At 38.1% G+C, this 18,974-nt stretch overlaps 2 protein-coding genes across 5 annotated transcripts in view; one reads left to right on the top strand and one right to left on the bottom strand.

The window, feature by feature from the left end:
- Positions 1-18,974, bottom strand: part of LOC310723321 (uncharacterized protein) — a 487,719-nt gene that overhangs the window by 267,072 nt on the left and 201,673 nt on the right. The gene's annotated exons all lie outside the window — the stretch shown is intronic.
- Positions 1,340-12,905, top strand: LOC310723313 (uncharacterized protein). Its single transcript, XM_083536131.1, has 5 exons — positions 1,340-1,619; positions 1,728-2,021; positions 2,236-2,381; positions 3,732-3,838; positions 12,204-12,905. Exons 1-5 carry the CDS (start codon positions 1,475-1,477, stop codon positions 12,343-12,345), a joined length of 834 nt encoding a protein of 277 aa, XP_083392257.1. The 5' UTR covers positions 1,340-1,474; the 3' UTR covers positions 12,346-12,905.

Here is an 18,974-nt window from a genome sequence, read left to right as displayed (position 1 = left end):
TTCCGATCAACATTCTCTAAGCAAATAAGGCGTCTGTGGTTCTCTTCCTCAGCATGAAACCATACTGCTGCTCACAGATGGTCACCTCTTCTCTCAGCCTGGCTTCCACTAGGCTTTCCAATAACTTCATGGTGTGACTGATCAACTTAATTTCCCTGTAGTTACTGTAGGTCTGCACATCTCCCTTATTCTTAAAGATCGGTACAGCACACTCCTCCATTCTTCAGGCATCCTCTCACCTTCCAAAATCCTGTTAAACAATCTTGTTAAAAACCTAACTGAAATCTACTCCTTACAATCAAAGTCATTTCCAACATTAACCACCAGATGCTCACCACATGGATTGTGGATGCTATTTCCTCATCCTATGAGTCCTCTGGTCTCACCACTCCTTTTGGGGTCAGAGCTCACTCTACTCAGAGTGTGGCAGCCTCTAAGGCTTTATCCTCTGGAGTTTCTCTCCAAAACATCTGCAACAATGCGGGCTGGCCCACCCCGCTGACCTTTGTCAGGTTTTATAACCTTGACGTTAGTGCCACTCCTGGCCCTCAGTCCTTCGGCCTAGCTGTGCCCATCCACACTATGCAGGGATGGGTGTGTGTGCTGTTATTGGACTCTGGTTCCAAAAGCGTTGTTGGCGTAGCGCAAGTTCCTGAAGGAGAATGTCTCCAGGTTACGTATGTGACCTTGGTTCCCCGATGGAATGAGAGGCTGCATCTCCATGCCACACTGCCTGCATCCTGCAGCAATTCCTTCCCTTTTTAGAAAGGGAAGCCGTTTTTTTACTCCATGTGGTTTTTATAGCTTCCTGGTCATGACATCACCCTGCCGGTAATGCCGCGCTTTCCATTGGACTGAAGTACACACATGATTTAGAGCATCGACAATGCGGAAGCATTCCCAAAGCATTATTCCCTTATTCCCTCGGGGAACCATGGTTACATACGTAACCTGGAAATGTTCCTATTTCTTTTGCTACCTCATACTCATAAAAGATCGCTTGATGTTTAACTCTGTCTGCAACCTGCATCTGTGACAGGTGCAGTTAGAAATATAGACATAAAATTTCAATAATGATCAGATAAAGTAAAAATATGTAAATAAAAATCTTGTGTATTAGAAATGAAAGTACAGTTACCAATCTGAGGCAATGTTTATGGTGGAGACTATTAAGCACTTTTAATGCATCTGCATAATGAGTATAAATGTAAAGCTTTGACAGATAATTTATGCAAAATAGTAGCAGTGTTTACTGAGAGTCTGAAGTGTGAAGTCGCTTTTATTGGCCTACTAAAGCAGTCTATATAAAAATAGAATGACACTTTAACTTCCTTTTTTCTTTTACAAAAGCCACAAACTTTATATCTGAGCTGGAGGCTGCAGTGGGGAGTGTAAAGAGCTTCGTATTAAACAGATTGTAGTTATATTACAGGGAACGACAGCATTGCTGTAGTTTAATTGTATTTCGGGAGAAATGAGTAAATCAATTTATGGAAACTTAGAAAATGGAAGATCGCGTGATCTAGAGGATAACACAAATTTACATGAAGCGATCTACATGAATGAAAAAACAGCAGAAATGCAAATAACTACAAGAAAAAAAGCAACTATGAGCTCAGGTATGTTCATTCATTCACTTTTACATTTAGACAATTTTACTCGATGCAACTCGAAAAATATTAATTTCCTGTTTATTGATAACACAGAGTGTAAATCCTTTTCTTTAGAACAAAACAGCTCCGGGTGCAGATGTTACAGACTGGCTGTGGTGTGTCTGATGATGCTGGTGGTTCTCTTGCTGGCTGCCATCGCAATACTGTGGTTCAAGCTGACCACAGAGAAAGACCAGATACAGACCAGTTATAACAACATGACTACACAGATAGACCAGTTAGAGACCAGTAACAACAAGCTGACTGCTGAGGAGGAACAGTTAAAGACCAATTGCACAATTGTTGCAAAAGAAAGAGACCAGCTGCAGAGGAAAACAGATGAACTCCAGAAAAAGCTTTTTCAGCTGAGTATGTGATTATTTGTTCTGAAGTACACTTGATTACTTCATAAGAGTTCATGCCATCACTTTATAAATGTATTTATAATTAATTGAATTGAATTGAAATTAATGTTCAGGATACGATGAGACACAGTAAAAAATAGATGTTGGGGATTCAGTCTGTGGTTATAACAAAGTGCTGTTATTAAAGAGTTTGTGTTTTTAATCGGTGCTTTGTGCAGAAAAAGACATTAACACACCAGGATGGAGATACTTTAACTCCAGTATTTACTACATCTCTACTGTGAAGAAGAGCTGGAGCAAGAGCAGCCAGGACTGTAAGGAAAGAGGAGCAGACCTGGTGATCATAAACAGCAAAGAGGAACAGGTAATAAAAAAAATTAATAGAGAGAAAACTATTTATATGAATTTAGATTTGTACATTTTTCTTACACTAAATGTATTTCATATTGTTACATATCTTATTTCTACTATAAGATTTATATAATCTTATACATTATTACAGATATTATCACTCAAATAGAAGTTTATAAAGAGAGTCAAAACAACTATAAATTATAAATATAAATAAATGATATTAAAATATTAATTATTTGTACACTTAAATTACTGGAGCAATTATTTTCTGTAATGTTAAAAGTGGAATTCTTTCTGTCGTTAAGTCAGATCACTTATATAAAGCTTAAAAAAAAATTGTCAGAAAATTCAATACATATTTTTTTTTGTTTTGTATTGTGCTTTTAACAATGAACATTGTCTCAAAGCAGCTTTTCACAGATAATGTGGTGAAAAAAAATTATGTTTAATTTTTTTATATACCGTATTTTCCGGACTATAAGCCGCGACTTTTTCCCCACGCTTTGAACTCCGTGGCTTAAACAATGAAGTGGCTAATTTTTTCCCGTTTTCACAAGCTTCAAGCCAAAAAACTGAACCCCATAACATTAGAACAATAAAATTGCTGAAACGAGTTTAGGTTAACCAATGAAATTCTTTATATTTAATCGGGTACGCTTCCACTGAATCGGGCCGCACCACATCATAAATATGGATAATGTTCCTCTGACGTTTGACCTGCCGCTCACTCGGACTGTCTACAGGAAAGGAGACTCATTCGTCACGCTGAAAACAACCGGGCATCAAAAAACACAAACATTAGTTCCCTCTGAGTTTTTTATAGCCTTAAATCTGTAGTAGGCAAATTAGGTTACGCAATCAAATGGAAACTATTAGAAAAAGATGTCCATGTTCACCAAAACAATTTATATTGTTCTAACCCCTAGGTCCTAGACTTACAGTATACCAATATATATATATATATATATATATATATATATTTTAATAATTCAATAAGTTGCTTGTTTTTATTATCAATGCAGGGTAGTGTGGAAAAGATAGGGGTGATGTGGTCATATCTCCTTGTTCTAATAAGAACTCATCTGCTGGATTGTTGGCTAACTGAAGCATGTTAATGCATCTACTTAAACATGTGGCCAGTCAGCCAGTAGTATATGTAGGGTTTTATATTAACATACAGAACCTTCCAGTGGAGATTGTTAAATTAAATCATTTATTGATTAATAAAAAGAAAATTTAAAATTTACTGCTGGACAATTTTAAGTTAGCACTTTCCCACTGTATCCAGCTCTGGAACTGGAATATTTTCTAAAAGAAATAAATTTACTAGAATGTCTAATCAGTTGTTATTCCTCACCAGGAATTTGTTGGTTTGTGGAGAAGAGGTGAAAATACTTGGATTGGTGCGAATGACAGAGACAAGGAAGGAGTCTGGAAATGGGCAGACGGAACGGCAATCACTAATAAGTAAGAATGAATTTGGTCAGTGTCTGCTTATACTTTCTCTCACATTTCACGTGAAACCGGAATTTGTGGTTTAAGCCCATTTCTGATATGCTGATTTACACCCCTTTCATTTTTGCACCTTAACATCTCGTTATGCACCAACCGTAAAGAATTTATTAAAGTAAGCAAAAATAACAATTTGACATAGATCTAGTCTCCTGTCCAAATTCTTACCTAAACTGGCTACCGCAATGACTGCTATCTACAAGCTTTAGCTGTAAAGTTTGATCCATGTGTGACCGGTTGAATGGCTTTTAAAATAAAGACAAATAGACAGGCATACGTAATGGGTTAATTTTAAATCCGAAGACACGCCCACTGCTGCAGAGTTGCGCTTTGACATTGAGCACACCTGTGCCACGTAATTAGTTCAGCCTGTTCTTGGCTTTATAAAAAGCACTGTTGAGTTTGGCTCTTTGATACCTTTCCTATCTGTAGGCTGTGTGGCTAGAAAAGGGTGTGCGCATGAAAGCAGGTAGCATATAGTGACAATAGTTTAACCCCGTTTAGGAGGTGTGGCCAAAAAGTGCTAGCTGCTGTTTTATAGATATCTCTACAAGCTGTTTTATAGATATCTCTACAAGCTGTTTTATAGATATCTCTACAAGCTGTGTTATAGATATCTCTACAAGCTGTGTTATAGATATCTCTACAAGCTGTTTTATAGATATCTCTACAAGCTGTGTTATAGATATCTCTACAAGCTGTTTTATAGATATCTCTACAAGCTGTTTTATAGCTATATCTCTACAAGCTGTTTTATAGATATCTCTACAAGCTGTTTTATAGCTATATCTCTACAAGCTGTGTTATAGATATCTCTACAAGCTGTTTTATAGATATCTCTACAAGCTGTTTTATAGATATCTCTACAAGCTGTTTTATAGATATCTCTACAAGCTGTTTTATAGATATCTCTACAAGCTGTTTTATAGCTATATCTCTACAAGCTGTTTTATAGATATCTCTACAAGCTGTTTTATAGATATCTCTACAAGCTGTTTTATAGCTATATCTCTACAAGCTGTTTTATAGATATCTCTACAAGCTGTTTTATAGCTATATCTCTACAATCTGTTTTATAGCTATATCTCTACAAGCTGTTTTATAGATATCTCTACAATCTGTTTTATAGATATCTCTACAAGCTGTTTTATAGATATCTCTACAATCTGTTTTATAGCTATATCTCTACAAGCTGTTTTATAGATATATCTCTACAAGCTGTGTTATAGATATCTCTACAAGCTGTGTTATAGATATCTCTACAAGCTGTGTTATAGATATCTCTACAAGCTGTTTTATAGATATCTCTACAAGCTGTTTTATAGCTATATCTCTACAAGCTGTGTTATAGATATCTCTACAAGCTGTGTTATAGATATCTCTACAAGCTGTTTTATAGATATCTCTACAATCTGTTTTATAGATATCTCTACAAGCTGTTTTATAGCTATATCTCTACAAGCTGTTTTATAGCTATATCTCTACAAGCTGTTTTATAGCTATATCTCTACAAGCTGTTTTATAGCTATATCTCTACAAGCTGTTTTATAGATATCTCTACAAGCTGTTTTATAGATGTTTCCACAAGCTGTTTTATAGCTATATCTCTACAAGCTGTTTTATAGATATCTCTACAATCTGTTTTATAGATATCTCTACAAGCTGTTTTATAGCTATATCTCTACAAGCTGTTTTATAGCTATATCTCTACAAGCTGTTTTATAGCTATATCTCTACAAGCTGTTTTATAGATATCTCTACAAGCTGTTTTATAGATGTTTCCACAAGCTGTTTTATAGCTATATCTCTACAAGCTGTTTTATAGCTATATCTCTACAAGCTGTTTTATAGCTATATCTCTACAAGCTGTGTTATAGATATCTCTACAATCTGTTTTATAGATATCTCTACAAGCTGTTTTATAGATATCTCTACAATCTGTTTTATAGCTATATCTCTACAAGCTGTTTTATAGATATATCTCTACAAGCTGTGTTATAGATATCTCTACAAGCTGTGTTATAGATATCTCTACAAGCTGTTTTATAGATATCTCTACAAGCTGTGTTATAGATATCTCTACAAGCTGTTTTATAGATATCTCTACAAGCTGTTTTATAGCTATATCTCTACAAGCTGTGTTATAGATATCTCTACAATCTGTTTTATAGCTATATCTCTACAAGCTGTTTTATAGCTATATCTCTACAAGCTGTTTTATAGCTATATCTCTACAAGCTGTTTTATAGATATCTCTACAAGCTGTTTTATAGATGTTTCCACAAGCTGTTTTATAGCTATATCTCTACAAGCTGTTTTATAGATATCTCCACAAGCTGTTTTATAGCTATATCTCTACAAGCTGTTTTATAGCTATATCTCTACAAGCTGTTTTATAGCTATATCTCTACAAGCTGTTTTATAGATATCTCCACAAGCTGTTTTATAGATATCTCTACAAGCTGTTTTATAGATATCTCTACAAGCTGTTTTATAGATATCTCTACAAGCTGTTTTATAGCTATATCTCTACAAGCTGTGTTATAGATATCTCTACAAGCTGTTTTATAGATATCTCTACAATCTGTGTTATAGATATCTCTACAAGCTGTTTTATAGCTATATCTCTACAAGCTGTTTTATAGATATCTCTACAAGCTGTTTTATAGCTATATCTCTACAAGCTGTTTTATAGCTATATCTCTACAAGCTGTGTTATAGATATCTCTACAAGCTGTTTTATAGATATCTCTACAATCTGTGTTATAGATATCTCTACAAGCTGTTTTATAGCTATATCTCTACAAGCTGTTTTATAGCTATATCTCTACAAGCTGTTTTATAGATATCTCTACAAGCTGTTTTATAGATATCTCCACAAGCTGTTTTATAGATATCTCTACAAGCTGTTTTATAGATATCTCCACAAGCTGTTTTATAGATATCTCTACAAGCTGTTTTATAGATATCTCTACAAGCTGTTTTATAGATATCTCTACAAGCTGTTTTATAGATATCTTTACAAGCTGTTTTATAGATATCTCTACAAGCTGTTTTATAGATATCTCTACAAGCTGTTTTATAGCTATATCTCTACAAGCTGTTTTATAGATATCTCTACAATCTGTGTTATAGATATCTCTACAAGCTGTTTTATAGCTATATCTCTACAAGCTGTTTTATAGATATCTCTACAAGCTGTTTTATAGCTATATCTCTACAAGCTGTTTTATAGATATCTCTACAAGCTGTTTTATAGATGTTTCCACAAGCTGTTTTATAGCTATATCTCTACAAGCTGTTTTATAGCTATATCTCTACAAGCTGTTTTATAGATATCTCTACAAGCTGTTTTATAGCTATATCTCTACAAGCTGTTTTATAGATGTTTCCACAAGCTGTTTTATAGATATCTCTACAAGCTGTTTTATAGATATCTCTACAAGCTGTTTTATAGATATCTCTACAAGCTGTTTTATAGCTATATCTCTACAAGCTGTTTTATAGATATCTCCACAAGCTGTTTTATAGATATCTCTACAAGCTGTTTTATAGATATCTCTACAAGCTGTTTTATAGATATCTCTACAAGCTGTTTTATAGCTATATCTCTACAAGCTGTTTTATAGATATCTCCACAAGCTGTTTTATAGATATCTCTACAAGCTGTTTTATAGATATCTCTACAAGCTGTTTTATAGATATCTCTACAAGCTGTTTTATAGCTATATCTCTACAAGCTGTTTTATAGATGTTTCCACAAGCTGTTTTATAGATATCTCTACAAGCTTTTTTTTAGATATCTCCACAAGCTGTTTTATAGATATCTCTACAAGCTGTTTTATAGCTATATCTCTACAAGCTGTTTTATAGATGTTTCCACAAGCTGTTTTATAGATGTTTCTACAAGCTGTTTTATAGATGTTTCTACAAGCTGTGTTATAGATGATGTTTCTACATGCTGTTTTGTAGATATTTCTACACACTATTTTATAAACCCGATTTAGACTTTTGGTGTACAGTTGGGGCTAAGCGGATGTTGCGGTAGTAAACCGTTAGAGTGTTTTTAACAGGTTATTTTGCGCACTGTTCTCTGTGCTATGTTTGAGTGAGGACGTGGATATTTATCTCTGGTGCAAGTGTATTAAAATAACAGGCTTTGTATTTTTGCTCCGTGAGCCACTTGTATGCTTTTTAAATATTAATCGGGAGTAACCTGTTTTGCTGTACTGCGTTTTTTCTTTATGTGGGTATATAAGTTTGTGCCATTTATGTAATTATTTCCACATGTAATTATCTGATGAGCCGTGATTTGAGACTTAAACAGAAGGGGAGAGTATGTTTGTATGTCAGAATTATGCACTGATTTGCTGGGTGTTTTGTCCCTTCTGTTTAAAAAGTGGAATTAATCTAGTCTCTCCAATTGTGGGTAAATAACTGGTAAGCTGTAAATGGTATTTTAAAATATTTGTAATCATTTTCTGTGAAATAAACTTGCACTATTTTTGGAAAGTCACGTCTCTGTCTTTAACCCCATCCGAACCAGCAGGGTCCTTCATATTTTTGTAACTTTTTGGTTTAATTATTCTTTTGCGTTCAATTTATTTTCCTGGGTGAATAAATAACCCAGGTGGCGTAGTCGGTTCCTTTTTATTTCTAATACCTTTTTAACCAAAGGTTACACATGCCACATTTTTTTCACTACGAAACTTGCTGTAGTTTTCTGCTCTTTGTGCCTCTACACCAGGGGTGGCAAACCCGCGGCTCGCGGATCGCATGCGGCTCTTTGGCTGGTTTTATGCGGCTCTTACGTTCATATCGAAGTTTGTGTTTGTTTGTTTTTTTAATGTGCGTGTTCACTTTGCTTGAGTTCAATACGGTATTTTAAGACTTAAATGAGCTTAGCCCCTACTGGGAAACTTTGCGGTATATCAGATGAAACGCAATTGTAATGACGCAATAAAAAAGCGCAGCAGCACACGGTTATCTGGATAAGAGCAACATGTCTGCGGTGTGCGGAGAGCGATTTGCAAAACATGCAATGCTGAAATTTTAAGAGGGGGTGTATCTGCAAAGAGTTTCTCCACGTCGGGTTTAATTTATCACCTGAAATCCAAACATCCCGATTGCCTTCTAAATATGAGAAGAACGCGGCGCAGAAAAGTAAAGTCGATCTGAGCATGCGCACTCCGTCTGTAGAGGACGGTTTTGAAAAGGCAGGAAAGTTTTCCAGTGATGGTGCCGAGGCAAAAGGCATAACACAAAAAATTATGGATTTCATTGACTTTTGAATTAAATTTTCATTTCGGTGCATCCCTAAAATATTATCGTTGTTGTGGCCCTCTGACACAATTCAGGTTTCTCATGTGGCCCCTTGTAAAAAATTAATTGCCCACCATATTCATCTCACGCACATGCGCATTTGACGAAAATACCGTATTACACTCAAGCGAAGTGAACACGCACATAAAAAAAAACACAAAGTCCTTGTTTTCTCCCTGAAACACGTGAAATCAAAGCATCGATCTGTTCTGACTGACACACGTGAAAGAATTGCTTCGAGTGGCAACAACGGAATACGAGGCAGATTTGAAGGGGATTGTTTCACAATGTTCATTGTTGAAAATGACTGTCCTGTGGTCTTAGAACTGTAGGAGTCAATTTCTGTCATTATGTTGGTGTGTGACATTTACAATAAATCTGGCTGAGCGGAGGTGTGTGTGTGTGTGTGTGTGTGTGTGTGTGTGTGTTAGAGGAAGGGATGGGTGATGTTCATGTGTGCCCATGTGTATGATGTGGCTCTTTGCGGTAACACAGTAAAAAATGTGGCTCTCGGTCTCTGACTGGTTGGCCACCCCTGATCTACACTTTACAGACTAAAGTATTAGAACGATCTGCAGACTTTTAATCAAACCACTACACCTATGCTTTCTCCTACAAAGGCTATGAAACAGGCTTCCAATTATTACTTGGGTCTAACTAATGCCTTTCAAATAATCTTCTTTTCTCAGACACAGTCAGTGTTTAAGTTTCCGTTGAAAACATTTATTTCGTCAAACATTTGTCAGTATGATTTTCTTAGGTGGAACCTGTGATAGTCCTGCTGCTAGTGGAGTCAGTGCTGTTAGTTGCAACTAGTAAGAATAAAAAATATCTAGCTCATCTGCTAGAGAAGTGTCCGCATTCAAACCTCAGTGATTGAAGATTTCCCACAGCGAGGAGTTTGCAGGTGTTCTCTATTTGAGCTGGTACAATAAACTGTCTATTTACTGAGCCATGTCTCATGTTGTGGTTGTGTTTATTCTTTTTCACTTTTTTATTTTGCTTTCATTTTCTTGCTTCTTACTCTTGTTTTGCATATTTTCTTTGCCAAATGAAAAACTGTTGCCTGTTTAACTGTTACCTTTCCGCCTGCTGATTTCGATTATCTGCCTGTTGATAAACACTCTGTTATGGATTACAAGGCTTCAGAAACTGGGAGTAAAGCAAGGTGAAATTTATTGATCTTAACAGAGCAAACAAAGAAGTATCAGAGAAGGGAGCATGGCCGCAGGAAGTGGGGGTGCTGGTGGTGCTGCAGCACCCCCTATTGGCGAGAGAAAGATTTGTTAAAAATGTAGGCCTATTAAAAATATTTTGCATGAATATTTCCTTATGAATATTTTAGGAAATGATAAAAATATTTCATTAGTTTTTCTATATAGAAAGCTTGAATTGTCTACTTTTAAACAAAACAATTCAAAACAAAAATAAACCGACTAGCATATGCTTATTATGTATTCCGTATTAAGTGTGCATTTCTCTCTATAGGCGCGTTCACTGCGAAGATGACGAGTGAGCATTGTCAACTTCATCTTTGCAGCCCGACACTGACACACACACAAAAAACACTTTATTAATAAACAATTCAAATGTCTCCTTGCTATATTTGACGGATTCATAATCATTACTTTTGCTGGTTCTTTGTGACAGCTGTTATGTGTGTTATTGGCAGCGTCACCCTCTGGTTACAGCACCAGAACATGGACATTTTATTTTAGAGAATGATCGCACAACAGACATTAGAACATTAGATATTCTATAATTAAATCAACTAATCGAATATTCAAAAATAGTGTCTCATCCCTGCATGGAATCTCTTTTTTCTTTTCCCATATCTTCACTCGCGTCTTCACCCATTTCCAAAGGGGAATAAACGTTTCTTCCTTTGTTCGCTTTTAGGTCGATTATTTTCGTATTCTTTACTGTGGTAAAGTAGAAAAAACGCTGTACAGAAAACTGCCTACATTTTTACTTTTTACTTTTACTTGTCTTTTTAATAGCCTACAGTTTGTGCTTGTTATTAATGAGACATATGATAATTGGTAATGCGCGTCAAGTTCATTTGTAAAGCGCGTTTCTCACGCGCGGGTGATTTGAGTTTGGCTTTCTCTGGCAGCGCGCACACATAGCCTAAATGCCTTGCCCTTGTGGAAGATAAAATGAGCTCTTCATACCTTTTACAACAACATGAAGATATCAGAAAAAGAGATCAGTGGTCTCTTTCCTGCTCGTGTTCCACATCCCTCTCAAAGCGCAGAGCGGGAGGCTATAACGCGTCTTTGTGTGGAAATATAAAACTGTTTTTCTTTTTTGTTTGTTTGTTTTTTTAATGGATTCAACTTTATTATATTATGTAAGTTACCAGTATTTACTGATATTTATTTTAATGCTTTACAGGCTTTAGTGTGTTGTTTCTTTGGTTTTTTTTTATTTATTTATTTCAAAACAACCCCCCCAACCACCGCAACACCGCCGGTATTTGGTGCACTACCACCGCGGTGGTAAAAAAAACTGCCATCGTCACAGCCCTATGTATTTATTTTTAAAATGTATTCTAAATAGGCTCATAGGTTTTTTGTCCAAAAAAAAATAAAAATAAAAAATCACAGCACCCCCTGGTCAAAATGACTTCCAGCGGCCCTGGAAGGGAGTGCTGGAAATAATGAACTTAGCTGAAGAGAGGTCCTCGAGAAGAGTAGCGAGGAATCCGGGAAACAGTGGGGAACGCAAGATACTGTGGGAAGTCCTAGTAATCTGAGGTATGTATACTGTAGATCGAACAGCGAGTGAAGGTGTGAGAGATCTTTCAAATGATGATCGATTAAGGGAAAACAGGTTTAGGTGATTAGGCGGGAGAGGCTGAGTGGGAGTGCTGGGTGCTAGAGAGGGGCGTGGCTGGTGGTTCTCTAAAACACTCAAACAACACATGCTTCCTTTCTCAATTTTGTGAATTTTTTCATAAATAAAAGAACATTAAAGCCCGGTTCTCTTCTTTCAGGTTCTGGAGCAAGGGGGAACCCAACAATGTCGGGGATGAGGACTGTGCAGTGTCTGGCTATCATACTGGGCTTGAAAATTGGTATGATGTTTTGTGTGATAGGGAATTTATTTGGATCTGTAAGAAAATAATTAATATGTAAAATGTTGTATATGATTGAAAAACATTGATTTAGGATCATACTGGTGGAGAGAGAAAACAAGTGAAATTCCAACCAGTTTCTCTGAAAAGTTTAATAATGCTAATGATTTAGATTTTTGTATAGCGATTTTAACAATGAACATTGTCTCAAAACAGCTTTACACTGATAACGTGGCAATTAAGAATGAAAAAGATGTTCTCTAAAAGTGTAAGTTTGTCCCTGATGAACAAGCCGGTGATGACTGTGGCAAGGAAAAACTTCCTAAGATGGCATAAGGAAGAAACCTTGAGAGGAACCAGACTCAAGAGGAAACCCATCCTCATAATGATGATGATTGTTATTTTTTTTTTTTTATTCTGATTATAATGATGAATTATTATCATTAGTATTACTGATATTTGTGACACACATTATGATCTTATGATTCATATTTTAACTTTTATGAAGAATCTTAACCTTTTAAAATCAGACTTTATATAATTCTACAGTAAATGTTCAAGATTTTGCCTTAAATTAAAGTGTCAATTAATCTAAAAACAATAAATATGTGTCGCTATGAATGACCCTGGCAGAAATTATTTTAGTTTAAAGAAGAACTGTTGTTAATGCAAGTACATCACAACAAAACACTAAAGATGAGAATATTGATATTAAAAACACTATATTGGGATTTCTATCCAGCTGCCAGCATTCCGTTACGTGGCAAGCAGGGGTTTTAATAATGTTCGATTTAGCCAATTTTCATGCATAACTTTGCTACATACGGATATTCACCCAGGGAATCATCCAAAGGAAGGACACAATTACTTTACACAAAAAAAAAATCTTATTTCCATGAACTCATTTCCAAGTTACTTTTGTCAGCAAGAACATGAGAAAACAGCCACTAAGAAAATATGCAAACTTTTTTTGAGAATAAACAGCATTCCGGTTCCATCCTCAGATTTCTTCAACCGATATACCCCATGTCCTTCCTCTGCACATGTGCAAACCATCTCAATCTCACCTCCCTCATCTTGTCTACAAAACATCCTACATGCGCTGTCCCTCTAATAAACTGATTCTACCTCCTGTCTTTTACTCAATGCCACTGTCTCTAAACCATACAACATCTAAGGTCTCACCACAATTTTATAAACATTACCTTTTACACTCACACTCTTCTCCACTCACTCCACCCTGCCTGCACTCTTTTCTTCACTTCTCTAACACACTCTTCATTACTTTGCACTGTTGACCCCAGGTACCTGAACTCCTCCACTTTTTCCACCTCTTCTCCCTGCAACCGCACCCCTCCACTGCCCTCCCTCCCATTCACACACTTGCACAACCCCAAATAAAAAGAAAAATATTAGGACAATGTGCCAAATGTAAATAAAAATCTAAATGTAACAATTGCAAATCTCATAAATTCATCTTCTATTCATAATAAAATAAAAATATATCAAATATTTAAACTGAGAATATTTCAAATTTTAAGAAAAAAACAAGATCGTTTTGAACTTGCTGGCTTCAACAAGTTTTATAAAAAGTTAAGAACTGAAAAGACCAGTTGCTGAAGTTTTGGGAGAGAAATGTTGTCCCATATGTGTCTAATTAAAGGATTCTAGCAGTTCTGGGTATCCGTTTGTTTTGCTAAAATATTAAGGGCGTTTGCGGAAAAAACAAATAGATGAAAGCATTTTTTACTCTGAAATCATTATATACTCATTTAGCATTGATGGAACCTTTCCAAATGTGCAAGCTGTCCATTTCACAAGTACTAATGTCTTTCTATAGCATCAGAGATGCTGCTTTTTGAACTGAGAGCTGATAACAAGCCAGATGATGCCTCTCCTCTTTAGTCCAGAATCCATGGTTCCCTTTCATGAACTCAAGCTGCGTCTAAACACTTTGGGAACGCATTGTCCATGCTCTGAATAACGTGGGAAATCCAGCCAATAGGCAAGTCGTGACTTCATTGGCTGGCGACATCGCGTAAATAAGGAAGCTACAAAATGGGTGAGCGGGTGAGATATTAGCTTCTCTTTTTTCAAGTAAGCGCTTTGTGTGTGAATCTGTGCAAGCAATAGCAAAAAGCAAGCAAAACTTTTGCATGTGTGTCTCTCCTTGCTCTGTGTTGTTTGCTTTCGAGAGAGACAATTGTCCATGCTGTAGCCACATGGCTATATGCATGCTCCGCTCCCTCGTGGCTCAGGTCCCACTCTTGCCGAGGGGAAGCGGTGCCGAAGGTCGTGGGGCTCGCAGGACGACCTAGCAGAAGGCTTGGAGATGGACGAATCCCCTCCAGCCCCCCCTGCTGGGCCTAGCTTCCGTTCCCCAGGGGAAGCACTCGCTTTGGCGGTTCCTTCTTCCGGCACGTGCAATGCAGAGGTCCATATTTCTTCCTCCAAGGAGGGTGCTCAGGCCTGGAGGACCGTACCTTTGTCCCGCAATTGCTATACGCGAATATAGTATGGTTTAAAGAGTGTGCTTTCTCCTCTGCAGAGAACCACCTTCTTGGGCGTAGTGTGGGACTCGACCATGTTGTGGGCACAATTGTCTCCTGCCCGGATCAAAGTCTTTCTCACGGCAGTCAAGTGAGTAAAAGAAGGCCAGTTCCAGAGGCTGGGTCTCATGAAAGCAGTGCCCAATGTGATCCCACTTGGCCTTATCTATTTAAGACCCCTCCAGTGGTGGCTTAGAGGCAGAGGGTTCTCCAAGAAGAGCAATCCACTCTGTATATTCAAGGTCTCGTGGCAAGCCCTTCAAGCCCTGAGAGATCGCCATGTGTTGGTCTGTACAGACAATACGTTGGTGGTCTCATACATTAACCACCAGTGGGGGCCTCTGGTCTCACAGGCTGGCGCGGCAGATCCTCCTGTGGTCCCAGGAAAAAAAAAGCTTCTCATTAAAGGCAGTTTATATCCCAGGCCATTTAAATTGGAGAGCAGACGCCCTTTTGAGGCAAGGGCCGAGGCCCGGGTAATGGAGGCTCCACCCCGAGGTGGTGGAGCAGATATGTCAGAGATATTACAGAGCTCAAGTGGATCTGTTTGCTACTCTGGAGACGCCATGGTGCAGACGTCTGTACGCCTTTCCTCCTACCGGGCTGTTCCCGAAAATTCTGGAAATAATCAGCCAGGAATGAGCCCGGTCTGCCCGTCTCTGTTGGCCAGGCAGATCGTGGTTCACGGACCTGCTGTCCCTCCTCGAGGGACCTAATTGGGAAATTCCTCCCAGGAGGGATCTTCTCTCACAGGCAGGGGTATCCCTGATTCACCCCCGCCCAGTCAACTGCCCGGTTGGTTTAGTTTTGGAGTTTTTGCAGAAACAGTTTGCCAAGGATTTGCTCCATCAACCCTAAAGGTTTATGTGTCTGCTTTTACGGCTTATTCTACCGCGCCAGCGGGGCAGTCGCTTGGGAAACACCCCCTCGTGACACGTTTCCTACATGGCACCCAGAGGGTGAGGCCCGGGATACGACCCAGAGTGCCTGTGTGGGACTTGGCCATTGTGCCGGTGGCTCTATCTGAGCCCCCCTTCGAGCCCTTGGCCGAAGTGGCTCTTAGGAATTTGTTGGTCAGAACCGCCTTTCTTCTGGCAATTTCCTCCCTTAAGAAGGTCGGGACCTACAGGCTCTTTCCGTAGCCCCTAAACCTGTGCAAGCACTGAACACATATATCCACAGGTCATGTCCATGGAGGAAGTTGGAGCAGCTGTTTGTTTGCTATGGCCCTCATAGGAAAGGTTTTCTGGCCAATAAGCAGACACTCAGCAGATGGATTGTAAATGCCATTTCTTCGTTTCATGAGTTCTCTGGTCTTCCCTTCGGAGTCAAGGCTCATTCCACCTGGGGTATGCCGGCCTCTACGGCCTGGTCAGCTGGAGTTTCTCTACAAGACATTTGTAACACTGCGAGCTGGTCCACCCCTTTGACCTTTGTCAGGTTGACATCAGAGCCACTTCCTCGAGCTGCGTCAAAACGATTTGGGGCTCCTCTGTTCTGCATGCTGGTTGTGCTCAGACACGCTAGGCAGTGATTGGTCAGTATGGCATGATTGGACACTCGTTGCCAAATCGTTTTGACGCAGCTCGAGTTTCTGAAAAGGAATGTTACTAGGTTACATTCCCCCTGAGAGAACGAGACGCTGCGTCAACAGGCCATACTCCCTGCATCCCTGCAGCGCTTACCTTCCCCTTTTACAGAAGCTAATGTTGCTTCCATCGCTCACCCATTTTGTAGCTTCCTTGTTTATGCGACGTCACCCGCTGATGATGTCAGGACTTGCCTAGTGGCTTGGTTTCACACGTGATTAAGAGCGTGAACAACGCAAGGCATTCCCAAGGCATTTCTATGCAGCGTCTTGTTCCCTCAGGGTTACATACATAACCCTATTGCAAAATGTATTGGGTCACCTGGCCTTTCCTGTGGAGGCACTCAATTGTACAGGATGTCTTTAGGTTCACTATAATAAGTTGTAGCATTCACTTGAACCTGGAAACCCAAACATGTTCCAGGATGGCACTGCCCCTGTGCACAAAGTGAGCTCCTTGATGATCTGGTTTACATGCTTTGGAGAGGAAGATCTTAAGTGGTCTGCTATAGAGCTCTGATCTCATCCCTACTGAACACATTTGTGATGAATGTGAACGCTGACTGCACCCCAGGTCTCCTCACCTACATCAGTACCTGCCTTTTATAATACGCTTGTGGCTAATGAACACAAATATCCATGAACACACTCCGAAATCTAGTGGAACATTTTCTCAGAAGAGTGGAGGGAATTACAAGAGCATATTGGTACTAAATGTGGAATGCAATGTTCAAAAATCACATACCATCTTTATGACCAGGTGACCCAATACTTTTGCAATATAGTGTGTGTGTGTGTGTGTGTGTGTGTGTGTGTGTGTGTGTGTGTGTGTGTGTGTGTGTGTGTGTGTGTAAAATATATAATACATTTTTATTATTATTATTTAAGGCATAACTCATCCTCCCACACACACTATAAACACACACTCAATAAAACCCCATAAAAACAATTCCCTACAATCTATCCGTAAGAGACCAGATAATTTGCAATAGAAATTAATTAGTTATTAGTAGTATAACTGCGGTAAAGCAGGGGATTACTGTACATATATAAAAGTAGAAAACACTTTAAAGGGAGACATCCAGAACATCGGGATATTTAATTCATAAACATCAGCTACAAAACAAGTGCAATGCAAAAAATAAAAATAAATAGTTTTATAAATGAAAACCGTATTAATAACAAATGCCTAGAAAGGACATTCACAGCATTAGGAAAAAACTATAAAAACATCCAGTTTTTTTTATGATATGAATGTTTCCAACAATGTAGCACAAGGGCAAACCCTACATAGATAACAAACCCTCAGGTGACTTTAAAGAGCCAGTATCCCACAACTTACTAAATCAGTAACTTAATTACTGATCCATAGAATCAATCTTTACCATCATTAGACCACCCAGGCCCACACCCGTCAAAAGAATCTACTACCAGACCATTATATATATAATGTTGTCCAGTCAGTGACCTGACCCTAGAAAGTCTAAAACCCACACTGTCATTTTGCTAGGTTTAATCAGTAAACAAATGTTGACATAAAAAAGAGAAGGAAAGAAAATTACATTTACAGAAATACAAATAAAATATTATTCCAGTAAAAGTAAAAGTGCTTCCCAAGTATTTGCCCTCAAATGTAACTAAGAATCCAAACTACTATGATTTATTATGTGTATAATGTTCATATTATTATTTTTCTCACAAGACTATTTACTTAATCAACTCAGTTTATGTAATAAGACTCTGTGACTCTCAGCACACTGATCTATTAATAGAATGATATTAATGACTCAAACACTGATTTCTATTACAATGATCATGAACCCAAACCCTTCTTTTCAACTAGTCAAGTCAAGTTTATTTCTATTGCGCTTTTCACAACAGACATTGTCTCAAAGCAGCTTTACAGAGTTTAAGAGAAAGGAAAGGAAGGAAGGAAAAACTCCCTTAGATGTTATAAGAAAGAAACCTTGAGAGGAACCAGACTCAAAAAGCAGAACCTCATCTTCATTTGGGTGACATCAAGAGTGTGATTATAGTCTTTAAACACTACAGAACACTGGAGAGTGAGAACTAACCTGAGTACTTGAGTGTGTGATTATAAGTTATGTACTTTCTACAGTCTTATACAGTCATTATGGTTATAAAACTGGGAGCTACTGAGCAACTCATAAAATAGCTCAACATTTGTGATCATTACAGATCCAACACCAGCTTCTCCATGCCAGAGCCTTTAAACACTCCAGAAGGTCCAATGTCAAAACTCCACACATGTAGTGGGATCCAGCTGGCACTGATACGTCTCTGGGTGGAAGTTTGTAAATTCCACATCAATTTCTTTAAAGGTCCATAATCTTCATAAAGTGGGACGTGACTGGAGCTGGCCAAACCTCAGGAAGCCTCGTGATGGGGAGAAAAAAGAGAAGCAATGGAGAGAAATTAGCGTAGCTGCTGTTTATGATATTAACAGCACAAGTTGATAATGTGCAACTAATAAGGCCACGGGTGTTGTGGTGAGTTCAAGTCAACAGTTTCTTTCATTATTTATTCATCTGT

The sequence above is a fragment of the Silurus aristotelis genome, assembly GCF_946808225.1.
Source record: "Silurus aristotelis genome assembly, chromosome: 3".
Classification (NCBI taxonomy): Eukaryota; Metazoa; Chordata; class Actinopteri; order Siluriformes; family Siluridae; genus Silurus; species Silurus aristotelis.
This window is presented reverse-complemented; position numbering and strand designations above follow the sequence as displayed.

What these genes read in the sequence shown, in the direction of transcription:
- LOC310723313 (XM_083536131.1), top strand. Translation starts at nt 1,475, where the DNA reads ATGAGTAAATCAATTTATGGAAACTTAGAAAATGGAAGATCGCGTGAT. An exon ending in TAAACAGCAAAGAGGAACAG is followed by an intron (nt 2,382 to 3,731) that starts GTAATAAAAAAA and finishes ATTCCTCACCAG; the next exon opens with GAATTTGTTGGTTTGTGGAG. An exon ending in GGAACGGCAATCACTAATAA is followed by an intron (nt 3,839 to 12,203) that starts GTAAGAATGAAT and finishes CTCTTCTTTCAG; the next exon opens with GTTCTGGAGCAAGGGGGAAC.